The sequence below is a fragment of the Meles meles genome, chromosome 20 (assembly GCF_922984935.1).
Source record: "Meles meles chromosome 20, mMelMel3.1 paternal haplotype, whole genome shotgun sequence".
In the NCBI taxonomy this organism is placed as follows: Eukaryota; Metazoa; Chordata; class Mammalia; order Carnivora; family Mustelidae; genus Meles; species Meles meles.
This window is the reverse complement of record NC_060085.1, coordinates 38,992,126-39,015,093: the sequence shown is the minus strand read 5'-3', so window position 1 is coordinate 39,015,093 and position 22,968 is coordinate 38,992,126. Positions and strand designations below refer to the sequence as shown.

General features: G+C 44.0%; 1 protein-coding gene across 18 annotated transcripts in view; it reads left to right on the top strand.

Annotated features, from left to right (window-relative positions):
* FOXP1 (forkhead box P1) overlaps window positions 1–22,968 on the top strand; it is a 586,176-nt gene that overhangs the window by 471,249 nt on the left and 91,959 nt on the right. For 15 of the 18 annotated variants that reach the window (XM_045990390.1, XM_045990389.1, XM_045990383.1 and 12 more), the window contains 2 exons: window positions 20,216–20,353; window positions 21,386–21,475. In XM_045990390.1, coding sequence (XP_045846346.1) covers window positions 20,216–20,353; window positions 21,386–21,475 — 228 coding nt within the window. Of the gene's footprint in view, window positions 1–9,030; window positions 9,206–20,215; window positions 20,354–21,385; window positions 21,476–22,968 lie in introns of those variants that run through there. The other 3 variants (XM_045990381.1, XM_045990378.1, XM_045990393.1) reach the window with 2 other exon arrangements.

Genomic DNA, 22,968 nt, shown 5'->3' with positions numbered 1-22,968 from the left:
CAGGATAGGAAGAAAGCACCTCAAACTCTGCAGACACGTGTGTGTGCGTGTGTGCGTGTGTGTGTGTGTGTGTGTGTGTGTCTGTGCTTGAGCTAGCTGAGGTCAAGGCTAAGAAAGATCATGTTAAATATTGGACATGAGAGAGATGCAGAGCAGAGACCATGCCCAAAACGTGAAGAATGGCAGAGGAAGAATTGAATACATTTTGGGGACAGGAAGGACAGGTGACGCTGGGAAAGGAGGAAAACCCTGGTCTCAAAGGAAAGGAGATCCAGGATGAATTATAACCCCCAGCCCTGGTAAGGACTTCACAGTTCCCTGGTGCGATGGTTCATGTTCTCCCCCTTGCGAATGCCTGCACCTCCTGTTCCCAGTCGCTGAAACTGCCTGCCCCACACTGCCTGCCCTGCCATCCAGGTCAGAGCATCAACCTTAGATATACAGCCTCATCTCTGTCTTCATTAAAAGTCCCCTTACCCCCGGGCCCAGGAAGGAACCCCTCTTCCCTGCTTCCTGCCCATGCATCTTTTTTCAAATTCAGCAAATGATAAAATGATGGCTGGTGGTAGGCCTTGGGCTCTGACAGCACTAACAGGACTCCATTCCTTGCTTCGGAGAGTGTGAATGTTGGCAACTTTGAAAAGAATCCTAAAATCAGCTTATTGGGTCATTATAATTGAGTACAAGCTGAGTAATCTCTAGAGCATGGAATGCTAAGGCTTTCCTTCCCAGAGACAATAGTAGCAACATATTATAAAGTCATAGGATGAAGGTTCCATGAATTAGGTCTCATGTTGGCCAGCCCCCATGTTCTCAGCACTCGGGGCATACCCCGCCGTAGCTGATTCCAGTGGGTCCTTAAGAACTCATTGAACAAACCACCAGACTCCTTCACACATCCATGTGAAGAGCTGGCTGCTGGCTCTGGCCCACCCAGGCACCTGGGGATTGATGCGACGCTGCCATTTTGCCTGCTGGGGAAGACCAAGGGGTCTAGGACCTTGTTACCCTGGAATGAAAAAACAGTGACCAGCAACTATCTTCTCCCATTGTTAAGATTAATTGGATATAAGAGTTCTTGTGTAAATCCTGTAGTTAGAATCTATGCACCCAGAAGAATGAGTCTGAGATGGTAAAGAAATCTTTTGCTTTCAGGTATTTCATTATAGCAGAAGGAGGGAATTGAAGGAAAAGCGGTATATAGCGACAACGATAATGATGAGGGGAAACAGCAGAATGCTTATAGTTTGCCAGGCAGTGACCCGTCCTATGTCATGTAGTCCTTGTTACAACCCTCTGGGAGAAGAACTATGATTAGGGTGCGTGTGTGTGTGTGTGTGTGTGTGTGTGTGTTTTATGGGGGAGGAAACTGAGGCACATAGAGACTGTAATTTACCAAAAACACAGTCAGGCAATGGTGCCGTCAGAGCCAGAACCCACGGCAGACTCTCTCCAGAACTACCATACTTTTATCATCAGGAGCAAAATAAGCCCCAGTACCAGGGTGTTTTATGTTTACATCTAAGATGCCAGGAGAGCTCGGCCATCCTCGAGGCCAGGGTCCCGGGCCACTGCCTCGTGCCCACTGATGTGTCTGAAGGAGATGAGGGGAAAAGTCTGTGTGTGTGTGTGTGTGTGTGTGTCTCCTCTCAGCCGTGGAAGCTCCCCCCTGAAGGAGAAGTTAGGAGGATGTGTGCACCCCGGGTCCCTCATCCAGCCAGACCCGGGCACTTTTGCATGTGTGTGGTCTTTCAGGCTTGTCACTGCCGGCAAAGGAGGACGTCAGGGTTTGCCCTTATTATCTCAGGTTCCACTCCTGCTGACCAATCGGCGACCCTTGGGCACAGTTGTTTTCCCAGGGAGTAAAAGTGAAGCAGCCTCTTTGTTCTTCAGGCTTAGTTCAGTCCTCAGCCCCATCTGCTGCTTGGCAGATAGGGCAAAAGCCGGGTCTGAGAGCCGTTCAACTGCCTCCTCTCCCCCAACTGTCTGTGAGACGTCGGTTAAGTAATTGCAACTCTCAGAGCCTGGTTCCTCATCTGTGAAGTGGGTACAGTAATCCTTCCTTCACAGGGTCTCACCGGCTATGACCTCCAGACCATCAGAATCAGGGCTTTCAAGTTGTTTGCCAAACATTTTTTTGTTTTCCTTCTCTTTATTCCCTGATTTACCGTAGACACGGTAGCATCCGGGATTCCTGGCCTCTAAAATCCTATGCATAATTTTTAACTAGTTTTCTCTATGCTTTATATATGACCTTAATTGTAAGCCATAAAATACCCAAAGCTTAATCCTGTGTTTGTGTAAAATGTGTACCTGGTGAAGGACAAGCTATCGATAATGACAGTTGTTCCTGTTACTGTTCCAGAAACCAGGCAGGGTAGAACCTAGGTTTTTCTCTTTGTGTAGGTGAAGTGTGTAGGCGCAGACAGGTGAAGTGACTTGCCCACAGTTGCACTGTTAATTCATGGCAAAGTCATTAATAGAAGCCTCTGTCAGATCCCAGGGCTCCTGCATCATCTCAGGGTTAGACAGACTGCCTGAGGGCATTTAGGACTAGGAAAAAGTCTGCCTACCTCCTTACGGGCTGGCCGAGTGAGTCCCAGTCCTTGGAACCTTTGGAAACCTCAGGAGCCTCCAGCGGGTGGGGAGTGAAGAGGGACAGTCGCGTACCTTGATGCCTGCTTCCCATTCTGCTCTGGAGTGGCTCCACGTAGCCCCTCTTCCTAGCCTCCCCGGGGCCGCCCTGGCCCCCGCGACCCAGCCTTCTAACTTTCTCTGTAGAAAAGAAGACAAACCTTTGGATTTTTAGAGGGTCTCTCCGAAAGATAGGGGTGTGTGTGTGTGTCTAAAATCAGTGCCTGTTAAGGAGAGCAAATCCACGGGGAGCTCCAGGGCTCCAGAAAATGTTTGCCGTGGTGCAGTTTCTCTGCCACACAGTGTGGAAGGCAATTATCTTCGGAGGGGATTCCGCAGCCCTGCGCGGGCTTCCCCGGCGTAAGATTTATTGTCGGCTGGATTGGGTGTTCTTTATAAGAGCATTTACTCGGCATCTAAAGCGCTGTCAAGAGTGCTACTTCCTGAATGCTTTTGAGGTTGCAACTGCTAAGCTTCATTTTCCCGTCTTGGAGATATATTTTTGAAATGGTATGCAGGGATTTGTAAGGCCTCGTGCTTTCCATTGACACTGACAGGAGCTGCACCGTTAAACCCCTGCACACTGCTGCGGAAATTTACCCCCTAATGCCCGGAGCCCTCCCGCAGGCCCGTCTGGCCCGCACGTGCAGAGGGTTCCCCGGAGTGGGGGAGAGCGCATGGGCGCGGGTCCCGTTGTTTCGTGTTTAAGTCATGTCAGCTAATCAGTCTCAAAGTTAACTGTTTGCTTGTTTAAACAAAGGAGAGGCGAAAGCTCTTCTTTGGCTTTCCCCTCCTTTCCTTTATGTGGATCTTACGAATGCCGGAGGAAAACTTGAGCTTCGAGTCAGCTAAATATACTGTATCATGAAACCTTAGGGACCACTGAATTGGGAACAGTGGCCCTTTACTGCTAAGAAGGTGTTTTATTGAAAACGCGCCGACAGGCTCTCCCCGGAGAGTGAGCAAAAGAGAAGGCAAGATGCCCGACAGTAATACAGGTTGTTCTCTTAGGCAAGCTAAAATGTAGAGTTTGGCACTTCTGGGCTGTGATCCGGCCGGCAATCGACGAGACGAATGTGCATTTTTACATTAAAAGTGCCATATTTCACTGGCCCTAGCCCCTCCCCCCGTTTTTTAAGTGTCTGAATTTATATATTCCAGTGAACAGTTCATTTCTCTCCAGCTTTGAAAAGTTGTCTTTTGAATAAATGGAGGTAGTCAAAATTTCCTAATCCTGGCAGGCTTACCAGCAGAGGGCAGGCGTAAAGAAGGTTTTGCTAGGAGGGTGTGTCAACTTAGGGTCACAGGAGGGTGGCGTTGCAATGGGAGGGAGACCTGTGAGCCTCCTTGAGAGGGCGAGATGCAACATGTTCCCTCTGCCTCTTTCCAGGCCTGCTGCACGCCCCACGGCTCCGGAAAAGCTGACTTTACTAAATAAAGGTGGCCAGTTGCCTTTATCAGATTTTCAGCGATTTCTCCATAATTAAGTGTTCAAAAAAAATATTCAAATGTCATTTCATGCCCCCAGAGCCATCTATTCTTGTCCCTTCACTGATCCAGTTCTTGTTGCCCTTAAATCCGAGGGTTTGTGTGGGGGTGTGCCAGGAACGCTGTTACTCTTTGGAGAGGAAATACGGACTCACACTTGATGGTCGTAACGATTCATTCTTCCTGATACCTGAAGGACGAAGCTCTTTGGGAAATGCTTTCCTGCCCCCAAACATGTACCTTTTGGAGAACTTTACACATTTCCGTGTAATCTGTTCTCACCTTATGGCAGAAGCCGTCCACTAATACATTTTACATTTTATTAAAACAAGGGATTATAGTTTTATCGTAAATGAGAGAGAATAATTTGTTACAGTCCAGAAGATGCAGACTTAGGACGGGATGTGGCCATTTTTCTTTCTGCATAAGATTTTGTTTACTGGTGATTACATATGATTTTGTTTTCTGAGTGTCTTGACATTTAGAGCAAGGGGAGGGGGTAAATGTTTTCCATAGCTTATTTCCCCATCATGTTCCTAAGTCACCTGAATGTTGACATGTAACTGTGTATATATAAATTAACCAGGAGCACTGGCATTATAAAATGTTGCATTAAATGAAGATGCTCCTGACAGTGTAGAAGGCATCAAAAAGAGAAATATCAACTCCTATGGAACAGTAGGAACTCATAGTCCTTTCCCTTGGCCACGTAGGCATGACCAAAACCAACATATTTAGGGGCGCCTGGGTGGCTCAGTTGGTTAAGCATCTTCCTTCTGCTTGGGTCATGATCTCAGGGTCCTGGGATCGAGCCCCATGTCAGGCTCCCTGCTCAGCGGAGTGTCTGCTTGTCTCTCTGTCCCCCCTACCCTGCTCATGCTTGCTCGCACTCTCTCAAATAAAATAAATAAAATCTTAAAAGACATAATGAACTGTATGGTCAGCATAGACTTAAGCGCGACATAAACGGTATCGACGCGGAGCTGACTGCCTTAGCTCCCTGTAGATGGATGATGTATTAATTTATGTTTTTAAGTAAAAGCACTTAAATCAAGAAGGAGCTGTGGTTCCTTGGAGACAAGTGCCCAAATCTCAGTATTCGGGCATTGGTGTTACAATTTAGTACCTGTAATTGGCAGCTGGTTGGCAGTCTTTGGAGACCTCAGAAAGACTAAAGCAGGGCTCCCTCTGGAGGGACTCACTTCCCTGGGCGGGTCATCAAGCCTGTTACTATGGTGAGGGATTCACCATTTTCTCTGTAGCAACAGTCACTCCGTCACATTTCTTTAAGTTCCTTCATTTCAGAATACCTGTTTTGGGTACTCCCCTAAATTAATTGGAAAAGGGAGAGCAAGTGTTAATGCAAGCATTGTTTGGAAAAAGATGGGCAATTGAATTATAGTCTTGGCCTCTGGTCACACAGTTGATTTTTCAACCCATCAAACTGTTCATCAATTTTATTTCACTTAGTCCGGCAGATGAACTTTCTGGCAACAGAAATCGCAGTAGTTACCTATGAGAACATGGTACCATAATTGACTTTATCTGAGGAGGTCTCCCGCTCTCACTGTTGCTGGATATATGGGAGCCAGTGTCTATTCACGTATCCATTCCTTGGTTATTTCCCAGCAGCTTCTGGCAAGGCAGGACCTCAGTTGGAGCTGAGGACCACGTGGGCCAGGGACCATGGCCGGTGTCTCCTTCCCTACCATGCCATTTATCAGCATGTAGGAATAATGTCCTGACAAGACGCTCCTTCTGACTCTTCATTTAATACATCTTCTCTCCATTCAGGGCTCTGAATGAGCAGTAAAACCTTTCACTTTTTTCTGCGTTCAAGGCTAAGGCTCAGCAGAACCAAGTATAATACATGATTTTAGTCCCAGGTGTGTTATTTGGTGGTTAGAGTTTGGTGTGGGATCATAGTAATCTATTCTTAAGTACACAGCCAGCTGCACAATGGACTCATTTAGCAACTGACAGGTTTCTTAATATGTGGTGTTTGAACAAGGGCTGTATCTGTTGTGGGTGTTAGGATGTGGGCATCAAAAATATTTTTAAGTATGGTATTTAGCATTTCCTTCACTCTTCCTTAAACATTAGCTCCCCCCACCCCCCAGGTATCATTTTAAGTTATCATGGCCATTCTTTTTCTGAAACTTTGTTTCTATATCTGCTTCCCCTTGTGGACCTCTCTGCTTAGTTAGGTATGTTTAATTCTTAGAGGGTGAAAAAAAACAAAAATCACAGTTGGCTTTCTGAACCTCAGTTTTGTCCTCTGTGAAGTGGGAATTGCAATTTCTTTTCAAGTTAGGACAATTAAATGAGATCCTGTTTCTAAAGCTCCCACAATACAGATATTGCTGTCTGGGGGTGAGAGGAATTGCTTTCTGACCTAGCCTCTCCAAAGCCACCTGGCCCTCCCGGTGATGAATCAGTGATATTAACTGAGTCTTCTGAGTTTTAACCATAGGTTTGACATTTTAAATTGTACTCCAGCCGTGCGAGATTTTAGTTCTCACCCAATCCCAGAAACAGCACAGGTTGACAGGACCACATGGAAAGGGATCCTGAGAGAGTCCCGAATCAAATGAAAATGGCCTGGGCATAGACACAGCTTCTCCAGGATTATCACTGATGCTGCATTTCCTTACCTAGAAGTAGTAGGTGAGTCACCCTGTCATGTTTGGAGAGAGGGTGGGAAGGGCTCCAGGTGGCCTCTGAGTTAGCTTTCTAAATGACTTCCCTCTCCAAACCGTCACACCACCACCCCCCCTCCCCGACAATCCAAACCATCAGTCCTTTCAACACCACCTCCCCAAGGGGCCTTCCCAGACCTCTCCTGCTCAAGCTGATCTCCCCCTTCTCTGTGGTCCGGTGGTGCTCAAAGCCACCGCTGTGCAATTTAGTGCTTGTGTAACCAGTGCCTCGCGTCACTCTCTAATTATTTTGTGTAAGGCTGTCGCCACAGGCGGGCTCATAAGCGTCTGTAATGTTTGTTGTTTGCTTGTTTGTTTGTTATTTGTTCTGATGCTCCCGGAGACTTAGCTGATAAACACTGACCTACAAAGGAGTTAGTCCAACTTGTAAAAGCATGCATGAGTTTTATGGATGCCTCACCAAGAACTCATCTTTAAAAAACATGAATTGCCTATTCAAAGTTGCACCCCATTTTGTCCACTGACATCAAATCTCAAGTTAATCTGAATACCTTTGAAAACAATCACGTGTATTCTGAAATGACCATTTCCACTTTCTCACTGTGCATTGGTTGAAGGGAACTTCCTATATTTTTATTTCCTGTCTTTGGGGCCCGGGGCAGCCTCTCCCGGAAGAGTGCCTTGTCTCTTTAAGAGTCAGAAGTCTCCTGATTCCAGGTACATTCTGGCAGATTTAAGGCCCCTCTCCCCAAAAAAGAACACCCTCAGTCCGCCATTGAATATTCATGAGAGGGTGGGGTCACATTTTTTGTGACCTGAAAAATGCCATTAATAAATTTGTTGTCTGACACAAAAACACTTTAGGGTGGAGAGCGACCTGCCATGCACCCATTTAACATCGGATCATAAGTTGACAGTCAACTGAAGCTTTTGTCTCTTTTACAGCCAGATTGATGGGGGAATTGTCTGCGCCTCGCTGACCTTATTGAGATTCAGGCATTTGCTTGATTGGAAATATTATCAATATACTTTCTGGTTTGTAGTTACCTGCATTAAATGCCTCAAATGGAAAAACACGTGCAAGTAAACCTTGTGGTATTGCTCCCTTAGGATCTGTGGTCTTTTTTTTTGTTTGTTTGTTTTGTTTTTTTTAATTGAGGGAGAATAGGTAATCCCTGGGGTCACTACTTTTCCTGGACTGTTTTGGGGAAAAATAAATAAATAAAAACGTTTGAGTTTTGTTGTTTGTTTGGTTTTTTTATTTAAGTATAGGCCAAGAAGTTTCTCTCTAAATTTAAGGACGATAAATGCTGCCGAAAATTATTGGATTAACCTGGCATTCAGATCTTGCCAGTTGAGCCAACAAAGTTCAGCATGTTGGTGACTTTTTTTTTTTTAACACCACACTCAGCTTTGAATAGCATTAAAGAGCAGTGACTATTTCTGATAGAGGTCCTCTTCAAGTGCTTACGGAGAGTAGCTTTTGTTGTTGCTGTTGTTGTATAAATAAAAAAGGAATTTAAAGAATTATTTCTTAGCGAACTTGGAGCAGATGCCTTCTGGAGCAGCTGTCGTTCTAGAGGGGAAGTAGCTCGGTTCAGCGACGAGGCACGTTCGGTTGTTATTTATTTCAAGCCCCGTGTCGGGTTAGTTTTCCTCCGCGCGCACAAGCACGCTTTGGCGAGCCCGACTCTTGGAAAGAAAGGAGGTGGGGAGCGGTTGGGGGGGTGGGATGGGGGGAGGCCGAGGCTTGGTGAAATCCTCGTCCTGAAGCGAAAGTTCTCTGCAGAGGCCGTTTTCGAGGAAAGCGCTTCTCTGCGCTGCCTTGGAGCCCCGCATCCCCTTCCTATTCCGAACAGTTGCTCGGAGCAGTCGGGGTTGCGCGGGGCGCGCCGGCTCCCCTCCTCTGCCTCTCGGGTTCCTCCGAAAGCTTGGGACAACTCTTTGTCAGTTTCCAAGACGAACCAAACACGCAACCCAGCCCCAAGCCCCAAACCCGCAGCCCCGGCCGGCGGGAGAGATGCGCGCCGCGCCGGGCTTCCCAGACGTCAGCCGGAGGCAGGTCAAAGGGTTAACAGCAATTAAGAGGAGTTGCTCTAGAGACAAAAGCAGGATTTCGCCGGAGCGTGATTTCACCTGCCGCGCGGAGGGGGCCGGGGCGCGCGGGCGCGGGGAGCGGGCCGCGGAGCCCATTGTGTGGGGCGCGGCGCGGCGCGGCGCGGGGTGTTTAGAGGCGGGTTGTGATTGGTGGAGCAGGGCGGGGCGGGTGGGCGCGGCGCGGCGCGTCTTGTCAGCCCGCGAGCCGGAGCGCCCCTGCGCGCGTGCAGTCCGCCTGCACGCCGAGGCCGCCGGACCCCACGCCCGGCCCGCGCGGGCGCCCCGAGCCGGCTCCGCGCGCCTGGCGGCTACATGGAGAGTGTCAGGTTGGTCCCTATGATTGATCTTTGCCGTTCTGCCCTCCTTCCCCGGGCTCCGCGGTGCCAGCTTCCTGGGGCCTCACTGGGGAAGGCTGGAGCGCCAGAGGGTTTCCAAGTTGAGTCTTTTTAAAAAATAATAACAACAATTGCTGTTTACCAACTTGGGTGGGAGTTGCGCTCTGGAAGTGGAGGCGGGGGAGGGAGTGAAGAGGTGGGTGAAGGAGCTACAGGCCTGTGGGTCCTGGAGAGAGAGAGAGGCTTTCCCCCCTTTCTCTCTGTCTCTCTCTCTCTCTCTCTTTTTTTTAAATGTTCATGGGTGGGGTGTACTGGAGAGTTGGAGGAAGTCCTGCTTGTGTGTTGCTCTCGCGCTCTCGCTCTCTTTTTCGTTTGCGATTCATTTTCTGCTGGTCTGGCCTTCACGCAGCCACTTTGGTAAAGCCCTCGCCATCACTCCATTCGGGGACGTATCTGGGGTGTGATTTATGTCACTTTCAGAGCGTGTGAAATATACAAGGAGCCTTCCATCTCAGTGTAACCCGTGTGGATGTTTCTTTGCTTCTGATAGTTTTGTTTCTATATCTGTCTAGGCTATTTTCAGCTTAGCTGTTCAAATTCAAGGAGTTCACACACAGCAAAGAGGGGGAGGGGGAGGAATAAAGCCCCACACCAAAACAGGCAGGCGAACTAAGGGACACTCTGGCAGGTTGGGGAGTCTCTGGAGTCTGGTGCATTACTTTGCCGATTAATTAAGTAGGGAGCAGGGTTTGAGTTAGGACGTGCAGCCGGCTGAAGAATTGCCACGGGGTACTCCCAATCTTCCCGGGCTCTGAATGTAACTAACTCAACTGTCAAAACTGCCTGAAAGACGGTCAGTGGAAAGGAGACTTCCCCCGCCCCCCAGGAGTCGTGATGGGAAGGAGGGGGCCTTTAGGAAGTAGGTGGTAAAGTTTTAGAGCAAAGTACATATAGACTCTTCCTCTTTGGGATTAACTCCTTCAAGGCCTACCAGTTACAAGGAAAATATAATAATTTTATATTCTTGTCCACACAGACCAATGTTCTAATCAAGCCAATTTAAAAATGCAAATCACCTAATTTCCATAGATTCCAACATTCTGAAAGTGACACATTTGGGGGAAAAATTAAGCCTGATAACAGGAAATGTGAATCATACTATCAATGACTAATCTGCTTAAGAAAAAAATAAGTTACATTTATTTTATCATTAGGAAGTCAGTGTTAAAGAAGCCAAAACAAAAAAATTTTTTTTTTTTTTTTACTTTAAATCCAGTGAAGTTTTTTATTTTGTAAGTGGCCCGGTGTTGCTTTTTTGTTCATTTGTTTGTAAAAGATTTTCTAAGAGGAATGTGTATGTGCAGTCAGAGATGGTTATGTGGTAAAGTGCTCAAGCTAGCATGTCATTGTCAAAGACCTCAAACATGATCCCATTGAGATTCTAGTTTAGGATTTGATGTGTTGCTGTTACTGTTGTTTGAAAGAATGCAAAGCGTTCTTGGATGTTAGGACTTAACACTAAGTAAACCAAATGAAGACAGAAGCACATTCTGAATCCCCTTCGCATAAATTGAAAAAATGTCTACTTCTATTTTATGTGATTCTTTGTAGCTGCCTGACACATTTCAGTGAAAAGTGTGTAAAAATGAAACCAAAATACAGACTGCCTACCCAGAGACAGTGACTGACTTACTCTGGGATGTGATAGAGTTGAACTGAAAACGGATTGGGCTGACACTTGATAATCAAAGTTGATTTATTGTTCATTAGTACTGCATTAGCCCTTTCAGGCAAGACAGTTATTTGTGTAGTGGCCTGTCAAGAACGAGACTGCAAGCACCTGTCATTTCTAAGGCATGAGATAAGCAACTAAATATTAAGGTGATGCAAATAAAAACATGATCATTTTTTTTTTTCTTTAAGAAAATGGGTCAGTATCAATACGTAAGAAGAAATCTAGAGGTTTGTGGGGATTTTTGTTGTTGTTCCGCGCCCCCTCCCCCAGGACTATGCTTAGAAGGAAAGCAAGGGGCTTTATATTCTCCTGTTTACCCTAAGAACTTTTTTTCCTACTCCTATGTGCAGTTCAGCCGATAAAAAGTTGGTCAGTTAAGGAAATGAGAAGCCTAACCTGTCAGTTTTTTAAGCTGAGTAATTCAGGAAAGGTAGGCTTCCTATTTGTGTTGTGTTTTTTAAATAAATTTATTTCAAAATGAAACTTTCCTAATCATGGGCCGATTATATGAAAATGTGATGACATCATAGGTAAGCTATGATAATGTCGGATGGTAATGTCAAGTGCGTTTTCTGCAACATGTTTCACTCTCGATTTTCTTCTTCCCTCCCTGGAAGGGAATGATCTCATGACATATAATAGAAAACAACCTAGGTGTCAAAAGAAAACAAAATTAGTGAACTTTTGTCTGCAGCCATAGAAACGCGGATTAACTCATATTTTTCCAGAGGATGGAATGGAAACATTCTGCATGAGGTTATATGGTGTATTGTCTGCTCTGCATTTTCATTTGACAGGGATTTTAGAGTCTGTGATCTTAATTAAATCTCAACTAGCTGAAATAATGCATCTAAAGGCATGCAGTGTTGCGTAACCTTGCTCAGTTGGTAAACCATAAATTATCAGAAAGCTTATGATAGGAATGGTTGGTTTGAATTTTTTTGTTGTTGTTTGCAGTTAAATGTACCTTAAAAACAAAACCCTCACCATTGCTGCCTTGTATTTGCACGCTGTCAGAAGCTGTCACTTGAAAGATAAACTCTTTCATGACACTGACCAGTTCTGCAACTTTTCAGACCGCCTCCACACAATTGTAAGATACAGTGAAATTAAAATCCAGATTAATTAAAAGCAATGAAATTCCAGGTTTATCTTGGCTAATGTGGCAGAAGTGTGTTACAGTTACTATGTTTCTGAGATAATCAGGAGAGAATATTGTGACCAGCTTCTCAGCTTGAGCTAAAATTTGAGTAAAATTTGAATTGGCAAAAAAGGGTGGAGGGATTTATTTTATTATGTGGTCTGGTTGTAGAGGAACATCACTAAAGAGAAATTTAACACTAGGCTCCTGGTAACTGGTCAAATATCATAGCCAGTTAGAATCCACTTCTGGTAGTTCTTTGATTTATAAGTAAGGGATAAGGCAGCAACAGTTGACTAGAGAGGGTTGGAATAAATAAATACATAAATTGCATCTGTGTGTGTTACATGCTAAGCTATGAATTTATTGTCGAGGAGTAATAATCATTAAGCAGCTATTAACTAGTTCCTGGTTTGACAAATTCTACTAGTGCTTGTAAATACTGAGTTATTTACTTTGAGAGTCTTCGAATCAGATGTTTTTAACTACTGAAATTTTTGGAAGCTGTCTACTTAAAAAATTTGAGAACGCTATCTTGTCATATATTGATTTTATATACCTTTGTACATAGTATTTCATATGAGGCTGGGAATGATGTTGCTGATGAGCTGTGGATCTTACGGGGCAGAGAAGGAGTGCAGCTTTATGTATACCTGCGTGGCTACATTTGGGGGTAGTCCTGGCTCCCTAAGCTAAATGTGTTTTTGTTTGCTGCAAGGGTTCTTTTCTTGGAAGCAGCATGATATTTCTGGATATTGGTTTTAGTCATTTCGCAGTGTACAAATACCGTTTTTTTTCCCCCTCCTTGTACATGGCAGTCTACATTCAGCTTTATTTATTTATTTATTTATTTTTTCATTAAAAAACGAAAGAAAATTCAGGTGCCTGTTGGACGATCGTCTGCACACTGTAGGGACTTGAATTATCTGGAAAGAGCTAAACTGGGCCTCTACTTTAGGGCTCTAGGAATAATCTCTGAGTCCCTCTTCCAACCTGGCAGTTTGTTTGAAGAGAAATTAATTTGGAACAAGGAGAAATGAATATTGAACACGTGCATTGTACCTCATTTTCAAACCTGGTCAAAAGCTGCTAATCAATGAAGATGCAGGCTAAATGTTATGGTGCACTTTTTAAGAATACCTTGGTATCATGTTTTAATTTTTAAGCTTTATCTTGCCCTTAAATCTGAAACATCATTGTTCAAATAACTGAGAACAAGGTAAATCAACAACATCAAAAAGGTCGGCTGCTGTGATTTCTCAAGGGCTTGTTATTTTGTACTTCCCAATTCTATTTGATGTCTTGACAAAACAAGATGACACAGGGGAGAATACATTAAATTTTGATTTTTTTCATTTAACCTGTTACAGTTGTGGCAGCTTAATTTCTTTCACTTTTTCCTGAAGATTTTTCTTTTCTCTTTTCTTTTCTTTTCTTTTTTTTTTTTTTTTTTTTGTACAATTACTCTAATTGTCATACCACTTCATGAGGCGGGTCCTCACGGGTTTTCCCATTTGCCTTGATTTTACTAGGCATTTTTGAACATATTTTGACCTTTAACATATAAGGAGCTTTTGGTTAGGCTTTGTCTTCATTAGAAATAAATCAGTGAATGGTGAGATTGTCAAAGAAGCAACTGATGTTTTCTCATTAGAGTCTAATTTGCACCCCTTAGCTTAACTGTGATGTAGAAGGGGGCAGGTGTTGGAAACAGGCATGAGAACCTCCACAATTTGAGAAACTTCAGTTGTAATTCCGAAAAGGGGTGATTGCACAGCAAGTCAGACCTTACAAAACTTTGCAACGAGCTAATTTTGGCCTATCTGCATGTTTAAATCCAAGAACAGCCCTCCCCCCTCCATCTCACAATGGGGAGGGGGGAATAAACGTTTGCAAATTTAATTCTTGGTCTTAGAAAATTCTTTCCTGGACAAAAGGTAAACATTTTAGTTTTCTTCACTGAACAGCATCCTCGATCCATAACTGTCTACAAGTTGTTTTCCTTTATGTGCATCCTGTGTGTGTCTCAGATAGCAGTGGTACAGTTGCTATCTCCTCTCACTATTTTTGAATAATACTTGATTCTAAGAGGACTTAAGAAGCCATGGTCTCTGCCTTTTCTTCTCAAGAGCTAAAGAGAACTGTGGATAGAATCTTCCCTGGGGTTTTTTCTTGGAATAGTTCACCCCTCCTCCTATTTGCAGCACTTAAAAATGATTTTTGTTGTTGTTGTTAATATAAAATGTCATAGCAGCTTTGATCCACGTACACCTCGTACATTGTTTGCCATCCCTCCTACAGGAGAAAGATTGAGGGAGGAAAGAAGAGGCCTTTTCTCTTGATTTAAATAATAATAACAGTTGCTAAGTTGAAAAGATGAGTGCTTATTGGATGATTATTTTCATGTGTAGCTTCCATTGTTTCCTGTATTTAACAGGCGCTAATGGGAGAAGCGATTTAATTTATGTAAACTTTACATTTTTATGCAAATGAAGCTGATATTTATTAGAGCTAAAACAATTATGCAGACTCTTAGTGGAGTATATGCATGGGAAATGTTACAGGAGAGCAGTTGAGGTTCCACTAATGCCTCTGCTGTAAACAAATAGGAATTTCTGCCACTTTTGAAAATTTAAAGACAAAAGAAGAGCTCGGAGAGCTTTGCCAGAGATTGCTTATTAGGGATGATAACCTGAAATAACTCCTGATTGGCAGGCAAGTCTTGGCCGTACAGTTCTTCCTGAAAGAAAGATAGCCTTTCTTGATAGAATGTAATAAACAAAATGATAAAAAATGAAATGCTAATTGCATTTTAAAGAGGTCTTTTTTTTTTTCTAAAATTTTAATAGGTGGTTGTATTGTTACTGAGAGAACAGTTATGCTAATGACTGACTACTTAGATGATTTTGCATTAATATAATAACCATTACCTGCCTTAATGCTTTGTACAGTATTGTGGCAAAATAGCTAAGTCTAAAAGAGTTATACAGAAAAGCAGAATTCCATAATGAAACAGAATTATACTTTCCGCATGAATAGCAGGCTTTTTTTTTTTAATTTTCTGAAGACTGAAATATTATGTCAGAAACGTATTTTCTTTCCTCCATGATACAGCTATCTTGCATGGTGTCTGGGCAAATGTGGTTTGTTTGTTTGGTTTTATTCCCCCCCCCCCCCCCCCCATTCATTCTTTCTGGATGCCTTGGGGAATACATAGAAGCTTCCTAACTTTTTTGTTTGCCAGTGTATCAGTTGTTTCCATTGGCTTATTGATTCTGAACACTATTGTCTTTCACAGGGGTGATGGTATTCATGAAGTGGTACATTTTTGTTTTTTTACACATGTTAGCTTCTATAGGTCATAGAAAATTTGGCGTAGGTTTTTTGGTTTTGTTTTTGTTGCTTTGGTTTTGTTTTTTGTTTTTAATAGAGCTATTTTCTTTGTTTGGTTTGGTTTTACTATTCTGGACCCTTCTAATTTAATTTGTTTTGCTCTTGTTATTTGATGAACCAGTTAACACTGTCTGACCTGGTCCAGTTATCATCCCATGCCTGAAGTCTGGAAGGTTCTCAGGTTTCCTGGGACATATGTGTGGTGAATAACAGAGATTAAAAATAGTTTCTGATTTATTAATCCAGATTAATGGAAGTAAAATAGGACTTAAATTTTTCTGTCTTCTCAGTTTTATTATTTGTACACTTAGCAACTAGGAGAAGATACTGATGACAAAATGTATGTGTGTTTACACTGGGCCGCATTTACTTAGAGTTAACGGTGAGTGAGTGTAAAGAGAAAGAAAAAAAAAATGATAGCGTGTTATTTGTGTCATCTCCCCTCCCACCCAATTCCTCCAATTGTCTCTTAGATTAGCAATGAGTATTGTTTCTATGGGCGTTTTTGTTTGTTTGTTTGCTTTTTTAGATGTTTTCCCCCACCCATCACCTTCCTCTCCCCTTTGGGAATAAAGGGCACTAATAAGGCCTATTATTTTAATAGTCTTCAGGCCTACGGATGATAGAAAGTCAATTGGAAGCAAAAGAAAACTGTGGCAGGCAGAATGGATACAGCAGTGTATGGGCTTCTACCAGCACTTGGGAGTACAATCGACGTTTCCCCCGTTACTGGTATTAAGGTAGTAGCAGGTCCCTACTAGCAGCGTTCAGAGGGAGGGCCAAGCACAGCTGAATTTCTGCCATTCCCGCCAGTTCACCCGCACCTGGGACCAGCCACACCCAAATGGTATCAGTCAACAGTGTATCATGCAGTGTCGGTGTTGTTTTTTTTTTTTTAATTCACGATTTCCTCTTGCAACTCAAGAAAGAGTGTTAACTGTGTGTGTTTTTTTTAAATTCAGTTTTGTATGCTAGCATTCTTTAAATGTCTGCCAGAAGTTTAATTTGAATTTCTGATCCCTGAAGGCAGCTAGACAGAATCATTCTAGTTCTTCATAAATTGCCTTCTATGATTCATTGTTAACTCATAAAACACACTCATTTCTATATTCTCAAACAGTTAAGGTAGTTACAGCATCAGACATATAAATTTTTTTTTGCACTATCTTTAAATTGTCATTGGAGAAGGAAATCAAGAATTAGTTGAAACTCCCACTTAAGGCGTGAGTCCCGTAGCACAGGAAAACATCAGAATTTATTGTTTTTTTATCTCAAGGAGGGTAAGGTAGATGGCATAGAATCTGGAAAAAATAAAGTTTAGTTTTGACTGAATAGTTTCAAAGAGGGGCCCATGAATAGTAGAGCACCGTAGTTAAGAACTCACATGACTGTTTTAAATACTATTGATTTAAACCACTGGCTAGATTTTATGAATCACGGCGTAATTTCTAAGCTTTGGCCATATTTCTCAGTGCTAAAGCACTCTCTCTTGTGTGCCTTTAGCTGCTTTCCAGACATTCAACACAGGATTAAATGATAGTAGTTACAGTGATCAATAGGTTAAGACCGGTACGATCACTCTTGCCGCTAATGACCTCAGTAGTAATGGGCAATAAACTGTGGACTATAATAGCCTCTCGTTGGTACTGCATGCCCTTTGATTCCTAGTATTAGTAGGGACTAGCTACATGAAAAAGTTGGACATTGGGAGTTAAGAGTGGATATGTGTAGGCTCTCTTTCTTAACTATTTAAAATCTTAAACTGTGCTCGGATTTTTCCCCCACTTTCCTACCCAGGCTGGTTTCTGGTCCATTTGGATATGTTTGTTAAAACCTTCCATAACCTATTTTCAAGACACGTTAGAGCAGAAACTGGGGAAATCTCAGTTTTATCACATTTATAAATTAAGCTCAGGCCCACTTTGGAGGCGTACAAGCAAACTGGTATGAAAATGTGGTTTCAGATAGTAAAAGCAAAGTTGAGGCCATCAGCATATAATAGCCCACTCCTGGTTATTCAGAGACCCTGTGCCAGGCAGGAGGATTATTCAGGCTTCTCGCCTCTCTCTCTCCTTGGGCTGTGCCTGCTGCTGGAGCATCTTACTACTCACCAGCACCTCCATCAAAATGTCCAAAGGGAAAAAGAAGAGGAGAGTCAAGTTCATTGTACTGTTCAGTAACATGACTGCACACGTTGAATAAATAACCCCGGGAGAAGAACATTTAACTATTGGCCATATGCAAGGGTTTCAAAATATCTGTATATGCCAGTCCTTTTTTTAACCTTTAAAAATCGATTTTATTTAAGTATAATTTACTTAAATACAAGAATATGCACTCGGTTTAAGGGTACAGTTGGAAGAGATTGAGCAGTTGTGTACACTCATGAAACTGCCTCCGCAGTCAAGATAGATGGCATTTCCATCACCTCCAAAAGTCCCCTTGTTCCCCTCTCAGACATAGTTCTTTAAAAAGAACTATTTAAAAAATTGTGACCAAGAGATTATGATGACTTCTGTTACAACACTGTTAATTTCGTGTTCATCACCAGGTTAAATCTTACACCACCCTATTCCTGTCTGTTTTCCTGTTCATCATCATCAGAAATTTGGCTCAAGAATATTTATATTGTACGTCATCCAAGAAACGCAGAGGAAAAAAGAAACCTTAAACATGGTTCTTTTGTTTGCTTAATCAAACCTCCCTGTATGATGATGCAACTCTCAAGGAAAAGTAAACTTCTATTGTGATTTGTTGGCTTTAGCAGCTCGAAAGATAGTGATTGGCACCCCATACATTTTGAAAAACTCAAAAAGTTTCTTGTGTGTGAAGACGAAGTAGACTGATTGGAATTAATTTATAGATGGTTAGATGTTTTGATAATGCCTTCTTGTGTTTGCCCTAGATTGAATGCAAGTTCACTGTTCTAATCATTGGTGATATTTCGTGCTGCGAAGTATCTTTTTAAAAGGATAATTTATCCATTCATATACATCTGTCCCTTTTTGCATATAAAAATAGTCAGACATGCCCATCTGTTTTAAATTACAGTGTATCTACATCTACACTTAAAAGGCCACTGCAGTGGGAAGAATTTGATGATGACCTTCCAGAGTTAGGTTAATGAAATTTTTCAGATGTTCTAGCTGGTGTTTTCCAAACAATGCGAAACTTGCACATAAACATCTCCCCACACAAAACATGCCCACAAAACAACAGTGCAGCTTGTTCACTGTACATGAATCTGACCTTCAGGAACCATTTTTAGTTCATCAAAATTAGTGATGCTGAGAAATCGGGACATCAGTGCATAATGACTGTGAAATTAGGAATGAGAGCTCGCTATGCAAATGACAGGACAAATCATGTGAAAAAGTCAAGATAAACTGCATATTAAGACATTATGTTACATAAAATTAATACTGCATTTCTCCCTTTTGCTTACTGCTCCCCTGAAAGATTTTTTAATTCTTTTATCTTCTGATCAGCTATTGTCTGCCGGATTTTTTTTTTTAAGTGGCACACAGGCAAAGTGCAAAACATGTTATTACCTTTTATTGTAATACATGAGATGACAGGAGATCCTTTTTAACAAAGTATATCCTTTACTGCTTCTAGCTTCTTGCTGTCACATGTTTGATTAGAAACCAAAGAAAAGTAAGATGCTTAAATATTACTGTTAGAAGACATACAGGTTTTGTCTTTTCTTTCATTGTTTTTTTTCCCCCTTTCCTTATCTTTTTATTTGGGGGGGGTGATTTTTCATGAAATAGTCTTCTTGTATTACGGGGACTGACAAAATGGTTCTCATGTAGTCTGCAAATTAAACACAAGTGCAGTGATTATTTTGAATAGCTAAATTACATTCTAGAAAGCTTGCAGAATTCATAGCATTGTCATTAGGTATCCGCTTGAATACAATTTGTGTAACCTTGGCCAAGACAGCCTGTCATTTTAATGTCAGTGTTTTATCTGAACAAGACATCATCCTTTCAGATACAGTGTGCAGGTTCCTTGCAAAGATGCCCGTGCAGAAACGTGTTAACAGTTGCAAATATGAAATGCTATCAAGTTCATCACTGTAGCTGTTTGTCACTGAAATGTCATGGAAAGCAGCTTTTAATGGTATCACACGTAATATGAAAGAACGGAGACATCTGTGTGCTGGGTGAATAAGGAAGGGTAAAAGACATCTTAGGAAAGGTCTGCGTTGAAGTTCGCGAGGTGCGCCCAGGGTTCGGTCACCCACAAGACCGAACATTCATTGATTGTCCTTTAAAGATCACTGTCCACGGAGGAAGTGGATCAGAGTAGCTCCTGCTGAGAAGGTACTGGTTCCCATTTGCCTTATTCCCTAAAACACAATTCGAGTTTGCATTGAACTCCCTAGAGCTAATTGCCACCCAAGAGTCCTGCTTCCTAAGAAATCCAGAGTGTTGCCACCTAACTCTGGAGAGCATTTGTTAGGTCTTTACTCCTTGTCTGTCTGCAAGGCTGGCTGCGCACCTGTCAGTGCTGCGAGGGCTTCTTTTGTTTTTCTTTATTTCACGTAAACTCCATAAGAGATGAAATAGGATTCGTTGCCGCATCCCCTCTGGATAAGGATGCCGTGCGTGGGCAGTCGGTCAGTTCTCCAAGCAGGCTCGCGACGGTCTGCCGCTGACCCCGGAAGGCTGGGTGCTGCGTGTGTGCGATTTCCTAGCTTCCTATTTACCCTTCATTAACGTTCTAGGTTCCCGTGTCAGTGGCTATGATGACACCTCAAGTTATCACTCCCCAGCAAATGCAGCAGATCCTCCAGCAACAAGTGCTGAGCCCTCAGCAGCTCCAGGTCCTCCTCCAGCAACAGCAGGCCCTCATGCTCCAACAGGTAACCGTCCATCCTCCTCCTCCCAGGGCCGGAGACTCCACTCGCAGTCCCCCGCACCTGATCGGCTCCTTTGCCCATTGAAGAGAGAGGCAGGGCGGGGTGGCTGGGGCAGGACACTGAGTGGGCCCCCGAGTAATCGATGTAGTTTGCATCCCAGCAAGGGAGGGGTCCTGCCAAAGCGACTGTGGTTTGGGTCTGGGGAGTACCCGATGGACTGAGATTAGGGCCGTAATTGGACTTGGTAGAAATAAGATCTTTTAGGCTTATGTGGCTTTACGCTCTTTTATTTGGTAAGCCCAGAGGCTTCTAAATGGTGTGAATCAAAGCGAAATGGGGAGCGCGTTTGGAGCAGGTTGAAATGTGACAGCTCTTGAAGTCCCCATTTCAACTCAGAGGCTCACAGAATTTTTCTTTTAAACATCAAGAGACATCCCGGAGTTGGTTACTTTTAAGGTGCAGAGTTCACTTTCCTTCTTTCATGTATGCGGATGCGGAAATGAACTTCTGGCCGCCACGTGCCACAGGGACCTCACATTCAGACTTCCCGGACCCCTGAACCAAAGAGACACGATTCAGAACTAGAGTGACAGAAGTGGCTGGGGTGAGGCGGTGGGGACCGGAGGCAGAGCGAGCTCCCCACGCTGTCGATGCGGACCCTCGCCACCCCGCCACCCCGCACAGCCCCACCCTTCAGAAAGCAGGCGCGCTTTTCACGATGGAGCTTGCCCAAACTCCCTCAGCAAGGGCCCTGGATTTTGTTGTCCAATCAAAGGTCATCCCTTCCCTTATTTTAATTAGTTTGTACAGAAAATGGTATGTTTTTCATCAGTTCATTTTGGAGATTACTTTTCAGACAGTAATGCCAAGAATAGTCAGGGTGCGCTGAAATTTATGGTCGAGTCTCAAACTAAAGGTCAGGCCATTACAGATAAAAGGATGCTATTTTTCAAATCGCAGTTGTGTATGGCACTGAAAAGGGACAGTGGGTTGGCGCTACCCTCTGTTACTTACCGTCCTCTCTTTCCTTTGTAGCAGCAGCTTCAAGAGTTTTATAAAAAACAACAGGAACAGTTGCAGCTTCAACTTTTACAACAACAACATGCTGGAAAACAGCCTAAAGAGGTACCGACAATACATATTTTACTTTCAAACCACAGATCCCGGAGGACTATCTAGTGGCTATTAAACTGTCATTCATCTCTTAAATGATTGCACAACTGAGCTCTTGGTCCACAGCTCTCAGACCGAGAGCGATGGTCCCATTTTTCTCTGAGAGTTTGCTGGATTCCGCTTGGGGGCTGTAGCGCATTCGATAGCCCGGTGGCAGGGGTACCGCTGGTGAGCGCGGGGGAAGAGGGATGGTGGGCGGGGCCTTCGGGGCTCCGCCCACACGCAGGCCGAACAGCGGGGCCCAGATGCACCTGTGTTCAGCACAGGTGCACTCGGACACACGCTTGAGGTTTTCTCCCACCCAGCCAGCTTGGGTGTGCGGGGGCGGCCCTTCCCTTTGCCAGAATCCTCTCTTGTGAGGCTGGACAGACCAGAAGAGTTTGACCAAGAGTAAACGCTATCTCTGTGTTCACCTTTTCCCACAAGTTAGGCACGTATGCTAATCGCTCAAGGCAGGTGTAAGATGGGATGACTCCTCTGAGCTTGGGTGATTTGGGCGTCCCTGACAAAACGCAGTGTGTCATGATGGCTTCCGTGGGCCTTGCGCTTGGTAAGAGCACACAGTCGTGGCACCAGGCTCCTCCAACCAGTTGGGTGACCATGTCAGCTCTGGAAGCCATAAGGCCTGCCCAGAGAGGGTATCCGCATATCACATCCTGTACGGGTCCATGTCGGTCTAGACCAGTCCTTGGGAGGAGCATCGGTGCGCATGAGGGCATGACCATGCCATCTTTCTCCTGATTTCGGAGTTACCCGGTGTCACTTACCTGCTCACGTTTTTAACCGTGGCCGGGAACGCTGTCCTTTTGAGTGTTCTCAGAACGCTCCCGTCTGTAGTTTGAGAAAAAGCCCCCAGCCCCCTTAAATGGCTTCCTCTCCGGCCCTAAGCAGGCGGCCGCTCATCATTAGTTTATAAGGAGCCTCTCTCGGGACTCTCCAGGGCCCTGGCCCTCTTGCGAGCGTGGATGGCGGGCGGTGCTCCTGTTCCCCAGCGGGAAGGGCCCAGACCTTCTCCCTGCGCCGGCTCCTCCCTCCACAGACACTGGGTGCTTAATCCATGCCCCGCTGAGCGTTCACGCCGGAGTCCCGTGCAGCAGCCTGGATGGCGACCCCCGCAGAGTCGGGCCAGTTTTGGGGTGAAGGGGAGGAGGTGCTTTCAGGAAAATGCTGACACCACCCTTAAGTACAGTGGCGCGCCCCCGAGTGCTGCTGTAATAAAAAAGGGAACAGATTAAAAAGTGTCTAAAATGTAAATCTAAAGGACTAACAGTAATTAAAATGGAAATGGCACAGGGAGGGAAGGCATGTAATTGTGAGATATCACTGTGCAGAAGGCTCTCAGCTTTGTTTTGCTGGCTGTTTTTCTAATTCAGTAGGGCTTACTCATCAGTGGCAGTTCAATGCGCGTTAATGACTCTGGGATTGCAGGCATCACTCTGGACAAA